The 7,120-nt window shown below is 36.6% G+C and overlaps 1 protein-coding gene across 3 annotated transcripts in view; it reads right to left on the bottom strand.

The window, feature by feature from the left end:
• Nucleotides 1-388: 388 nt before the first annotated feature.
• The window catches only part of SLITRK4 (SLIT and NTRK like family member 4), an 8,013-nt gene continuing 1,281 nt past the window's right edge, over nucleotides 389-7,120 (bottom strand). The window contains exons 1-2 of one of the 3 annotated variants that reach the window (XM_063431985.1): nucleotides 5,708-6,263; nucleotides 389-4,646 (exon numbers count right to left, since the gene is read on the bottom strand). In XM_063431985.1, the coding sequence (XP_063288055.1) occupies nucleotides 2,097-4,601 (2,505 nt within the window). In that variant the 5' untranslated portion in view covers nucleotides 4,602-4,646; nucleotides 5,708-6,263 and the 3' untranslated portion in view covers nucleotides 389-2,096. Of the gene's footprint in view, nucleotides 4,647-5,707; nucleotides 6,264-7,120 lie in introns of those variants that run through there. The other 2 variants (XM_063431983.1, XM_063431984.1) reach the window with 2 other exon arrangements.

Raw genomic sequence — 7,120 nt, 5'->3', positions numbered from 1 at the left:
TGCCAGTTGAGATTAATGTGTTCATATCTGTAAATACATTGTGTTAAAAGTCTGAAATGTATAGCGATTATTTAAAACATGACACTAGGATAAAACCATATTAAAAAAAAAACAAAAAAAACATAATCAATATTTTGCCTCGTGGTTTCTAATTTACACAATTTTTCACTAGCAATTATTTTGTGAATGTTATAAATAATGTGGGAGTAATGCTGAAAATTCTAGGGCAAAGATCTAGAATTGGAGCAATCGCCATGGTAACATAGGAATTCCTTCTAATTGTTCCATATTTAGACCTATAACCTAGAAAGGATTTCATCCTTAACCCATGCTGCAATCTATCAATACTCATATTCATATTACATATTTTATATAGAACTGTTTTTCGGAACAAAAATGAGCACCTAGAATAAGATGGGGAAAGAAATGGCATTCTAGATCATTTTGAAGCTTGTCAATTAATTTTATGGTCCTCCTCAAAACACTATTAAAACTCACAACAGACACAATCTAATCATCGTTTAACATATTATTCACTGAACACATACTTGTTATTTTACCATAATTAATGCACAAATAAGTACTGAAATAGACCACTGAGAGATATATGTTTTAGCCAGAAAAAAAACAGATTGTTAATGGTCATATTTGGATTAACAACCATATTAACATACATATTTTTTTCAGTGTTGCTTTTCAATTTTAATATGTCAGTCTTGCTGCAATCTGAATTCCCTAAAAACAAACATATTGTATTTTTTTTTAATCAGTCCTGCCATTTTGATAATAAGCCCAAGGTGTTTCTGTTATCCATTTTGAGATTGGGAATTAGAGCAAACCCTTTATATCATGAAATGCCTGATATAACACGGTGACTAGCAGGTTAATATTTTATGTCCTAAGCATGGGGTTCAATTACAGAAATTTTTACATTTCTGTTCATTCCTATTGCCTGATAATAAGCTATCACAATAAACAAAAACAGTCAATATTGTTCTCTTACAAACACAACTGAGAAGAATAAATTGAAATCAGAACATAGCATTCTACCACTCACACGACTATAGTTGGACAACCTTTATTTTACCTGATCACATTAAATCAAGTCAAGTGTACACATCATTTCCTGTATCAGTTTGGTATATCTGAATGTTTAACTTTAAAGATTAATGCATTGTGATCACAGAAACAAGTCAGGCATTTAAATACATATTAAGGATTACATAGATTTCTATTTAGTATACAAAGTATTTCATATATATGAATTCTATTTAAAAAAATACTTTAGAATCCGCTCACATAGCAAGCATACCTGGAAAGTTCCTGCAACCTGTTTGATTGCAAATAATGAAAATGATTGATTTATTATTTATTTTTTTTTAACTTTGCTTAATTTGATTCACATTTTTGCTAAAACGTATCCTGTTAAATAAACATATTTATCTATTTTTTTTTTTTTACGTGTAGCCAAGTATGATTTCAAGTGACTGAATTTATTTATAGATTTGTAAAGCAAGTTATACTGAATTTTCACATTTTGACATGATTAATTCTTGTTTTTAGATAAAAGGTCATACATGTTACCGATTTACATGAGCTGATGTCCTTTTGCATGCTTTTTACTTGACCATCTCTGATCATCTTTAAACATTCTTTTCGACCTAAACAATAATCTTCATTTTTCACCAGCTTTATCCATTTGAGAGGAACATGGAAAAACAATCACTGTTTTTTTTTTTCTTATTTTTTTTTTTTTTTGAATAACCAATCACATGGAGACAGGAGTTTTGCATTTGGGTACAAAATATACAGTAGATAATAGATGCCTCTTTCAGTTGAGGTGAATTATGTTTGTCATAATATAAAGTATCCCTTTGGCAATAGTGTCTGGTGCAGTCCTAGAGAAATCCAGAATGAAGCAGCTCTGAGAAGTAATCCCTACAAGGGAATGTCTTCAACATGTGCACCCCTAAGCAACTGGACACTCCTGAAATCACCTGAATCTATGCCTATAGATAATATTTGGAAGTGAAAAGTCTACAAAAGGCACTTACATCATTTAATAATTGTCTGTAGTGGTGTTTACATGGCAAGCCCTACATTTTGCTCAATGCTGTTTGCTCTTCAAGGACTTGTAAATAATCAGGTGTGCCTTGAAGCTTTGCTTTCAGTTCAAAATATTCACTTTTTCTCTGTTCTACTACAATTTTACTGTGATTTCCACCTATTAAAGATTTCTTGCATTTTTTGTCCTGTAGCTTTTCTGGATAATGTATTTCGAAACCACTGACTCCTATGCTATTGTATTCTTTTTTACTTTCTAAAAAATTCTGAATAAATAAATTTGAGTCTCTTCCCGGAAAGAATTCATCCAATTCATCTATTGTGCTAAGTCTCTTTCTATCAGCATGCAAATCTTTATCCTTGTCAGTTAAATTCCTTATATTTACTTTCCCCCCCTGGTGGTCAACAAATGGGAATCCTACTTCAGAATCTTTAATGCCACATGTATGACTTTTGCTCATCTGCTCAATAGTCTGTGGAAAAAAGGTTTCTGCAGATATACCATCCATCTTAAGTGCTTTCTGATCATGTTTCCTTAGCTGTAGCTGCATGGAGCTGCACTCTTGATTTCCAATCCCTTCATGCTTTACTGATGGTTTTTTATTTCTTCTCAACACAAAAACAAGAAGACAAAATGCAACAAACACTGTCAAAATTAGCACTACTAAAATACTGAGGATCAAAATAGATAACGGAACAGGTCCACCTGGTGGACTTTTCATAGGACCCAGTGGAGTGGTTAGGGTGGCAGCTGGGAGAGGGCTTGTATACTGGGTGGGTGGCTTGTTAATCAGTTTGGGACAGAGAATTTCGTTTTTTAAGGATCTCAGCTCAATATTTGCAAACTGCACAGGTGTTTCACATTTCACCTCTTTCATGACAATTCCTTCACTCAGTTTCTCCAACCAAAGCTTCAGAGCCACCAGATCACATGTGCAGTCCCAAGGGTTTCCTTCAAGATCAATCTGTGTCAGAGACCTGAGCTGGTCAAGAACGCCACTTACAGGCAAGTACATGAAATGATTATTCCTTATATTGAGCCTGGCCAGGGGCACTCCAGAAAAAATATAAGCAGGCAAACTTCTCAGAAGATTGTTATTTAGATAAAGCAGTTGGAGGTTTGGCATGGACTCAAATGTCCCTCCCAAAATTTCCCTTATGACATTGTATTCCAGGTAAAGATACTGCAGGTTGTACAAACCAGCAAATATCTCAGGACTTAAACGTTCCAGTTGGTTCCCATTTAGATACAACCTCCTTAAATTTGTCAGGTTATTGAACACGTTTCCTTGAATAGAAGTCAGTTGATTACTGCCTAAATGGAGTAAATCCAGACCATCAAATTCTGCAAAATCCGATTGTGCTACGTTTTTGATGAAATTGCCATTAACATGCAATTTCTTTGCATTGACAGGTTTAGGGACAAGTTCAGCCATTGACTCAATATTTCTTTCCTGGCAATTTACACTCAATCCCAAATCAGAAGGGTGAGTTTTACAAACACATGGCGATGGGCAGGGTGATAGAGGAGGCACCCTGGTTTGAAAGGACACTATCTGACTCAGAGTGTGGTTAGAGACAAATTTGCCAGACACTATTCCAGAGTTCTTGGATGGATTGGTGGTCTTAGGAGGCTTAGTAACCAACCTGCCTTGTGATGTTTGTGCAGTGTTCCCCCCAGGAGTAGTGAATGTTGTTTCCATGGATGGGGGCAAAATACGCACATCAAAATCACTACCAATGCCCATAGAGCACAGTTCCTGTTTATTGGTCTCCTTTAATAACCTACCATACAAATCACTTGGCGTCTCACATATAGCTTCTCCAATGTAGATGTTATAGGGCATGTTTTCCAACCAAGCTTTCAGGGGCAACAGATCACATGTACAATTCCAAGGATTGTCCTCCAACTGAAGTTCCACCACCCTCCCAATGTGCTCCAGAACACCTATGTATGGCATCTTCTGGATCCTATTTCCTCTAATGTCCAAATGGGTTAGGGAGGCAAACCTAAATATATTGTCAGGGAGAAAAGAAATCAGATTGTCGTTTAGAATAAGGACTTTAAGCTTGTGAAGTTTATTGAAGGCTCCCCGTTCAATATACTTGATTAAATTGTAGTCAGCCTGGAGATACTCCAAATTCTCAATGCCCAGAAATGTGTCAGCCCTCAGGACCTTTAATTCATTGTTGTTCAAGTGCAACTGTTTTAATGCACTGAGCCCCTGGAATGCTCCTCCCTCGATGTTCTGCAGTTTATTGTTGCCCAGTTGCAGTGATACTGCATGTGTGAAGTTGAGGAAGGTGTTGGGATAAAGGATGATGAGCAGGTTGTTCTGAAAGTTGAGATGGTAGAAATTAGAAAGAGGGGGTTTAAGCTGATTTGGTCTGTAGACTGCCACCTTCTCACAGTTGACATAGAGCACATTTTCAACCGATATGCAAGAGCAGACATTGCAGATCTCTAGGGAGAGCTCAGAGTCCGGGTTGGTGGAGGAGATTGGGGTGGTGAGAAACAGGAAGAGCCACACAAACATCTTCTGGCAGGGACAAAACGCTCTCAGGCTTCTGGGGGGAATCGTCTAAACAAACAGAAAGACACTGTCTTAGTACTTAATGTCAGATTATTAGAGCAGGCATGGCAATGTATGCCTGTATGTCTCTCCTTATGTCTATCTTATTAGTCTGTCTATATATATATATATATATATATATATATATATATATATATATATATATATATATATATATATATATATATTGATTATTTATATCTCTATCTGACTGTGTCGACATGCTATCTCTCTTTCACCATAGATATAGAATCACTTGCACTCTAATAATAATGAATTAGTATTCACATACTATGAAAAGTGCCTAACCAGACAGATTTTCTGTCTGTCCATGTATCCATGTATCTATGCATTGTTTTATCTAACCATCCATTTATTTATTTATTCAACCATCCATCCACCTACCCTATACAATCCACTCATCCCTCCCATCCAGCTATCTATCTATCCATCCCATCCATCCTTCTCCAATAATGATCCATTATTCTAGCTCTCACTCTAATAGCACAAATCTGTTTGTCTGCGTTTGTGTGTCTTGTTACGTTTAACTGTCTGTCAGTATGAAAGGCTGTATATATGTGTGTGTGTGTGTGTGTGTATATATATATATATATATATATATATATATATATATATATATATAGTGGTTTACATGCATATATTTTAAATGTGTTGTACAATTACCATTTCAAATCCACATATACAGAATAACAGTCCAAATCTATAAAAAAAAAAAAAAAACGAAGGTCACGATTTAGATAAAAGACTACCTCCCCCCCTCCTTCTTCCCCCACAAAATACATCTTTAATCATCTTTATGCATTATCCCTGGTTTCTTTGAAGCTGCACACTCGAATAAACTTTAAAATGGAATGGAGATCACAGGCTATGTGTGACAGCCATGAAGTCATTTCTATCCCTCTCCCACACAAAAACCACAAACCTCTCTCTCCCCACAGGATCATGCTCACAGTACACGCTGCCCCTATCTATGGCACAGTAGAGGAGGAGGATGGAGATGGCACCCAGACATTACACAGATACACAGCAATGGGTCACTGGTAGAATACCTATAATATCAATGGCAAATGTCTGAGCTTTGCGATAGTGCTGATTAGTACCGCAATGCTTTGCCGCAGCATGGTCCCTGATCCTGCTGGGTGCTCTTCTTAATCAGATCTCCACTTCTGATGATGAGCTAGAGCTTTTAGAGAGGGTTCCTGAGGCAGGAATCATGACTGCTGGCTTCTGGGGGAATAAAGGAGTGATGTTGGGTTCTCTCTTCTGTCTGGATAATGTGAGAAGAATGTTCTTCTGCTGTGATCCTCAATCCTTTCTGTGGAGAAACAGGTAGCACGTCTCCACATAAAGTGGTACCCAGGAGTTAGGAGATGCTGAGCTCACTAGCTAGGAAGGTCTTGGGTAAGTCCTGGCTGATGAGGTGCTCCTGTGTCTGAGCTGCAGTAGGGATGGAAGGAGAAGGGGGGGACCCCCAGTGTTTGACCGGGTTGGTTCCCTGTAAAGATGTGTTACCACATCTCTCGAGAACGTGCATGCAGGCTGTGTGAGGCTGTGTGAGACTGTGAGAGGAGGGAGGGGGGAAGGAGGCTGAGTGTGGCTGAAAGGTCAATAAAACATCCCTGTTTATCTCCCCTGCACCTAAAATCCTTAATACTCTCTCCTGTATAAAAAAAAATAAAAAAAAGCTAAAAAAAAAAAAGCTAAAAAAAATAAAAAAAAGGCAACCATGATTAACACTCGGCTCTCTTTTGTTATTTTTTTCCCACCAACAGCTAATAATATTAATAATAATAATAAGAAGAAGAAGAAGAAGAATTATAATAACACTAAAAACATGCAAAGAGAGTTAATAAATATACATGTCATCAAAAGTGTGGTATGTACCAGGGCTATTATGGGAAGTGATTTTATATTAACTCTTCTTCTCCAATGGGGATGATAAAATGTGGCAATTCCTGTTAGATTAAAAGGGTTGAAGTAACCACACATCAGTAATCGAAGGGGGGGGGGGGGGGGGATTATTTGAATTGTGCATATATTAACCCCTCACTCCTATAGGGATGATAAAAATGTAGAAAGTCCCGTGGAACTTAAAAAAAGGGTTTAATAAAGACACACATCAATGAAAGTTTGCATATATTAACCCTTTCAGTCTCAGAAAGGTCATTTGAAGTAGTCATGTATCAACCCATTCAGTCCCATGGGGATGGTAAAAGGTGGTGATTTCTGTAGAGCTGAAAGGAATAATGAATATATATTACATAATAAAAATATATGAGGGAAATAAATGTTTAATTCGCAGATAATGATCAAAGAATAGTAAAAGAGAGCAGACTGATAATTATGTGTGCTTATTATGTTTTTTTTTTCTTTCTAAGCACATATAATTATCCGACTACTTTTTATTGAGTGTAAAATACATTAAATGGACTGCCTGTTTTTTTGTTTTTGTTTTTTGCAGG

This window comes from Pelobates fuscus, chromosome 9 (assembly GCF_036172605.1).
Source record: "Pelobates fuscus isolate aPelFus1 chromosome 9, aPelFus1.pri, whole genome shotgun sequence".
NCBI lineage: Eukaryota > Metazoa > Chordata > Amphibia > Anura > Pelobatidae > Pelobates > Pelobates fuscus.
Note: the sequence above shows the minus strand (reverse complement) of the source record. Positions and strands in the feature narration are given on the sequence as shown.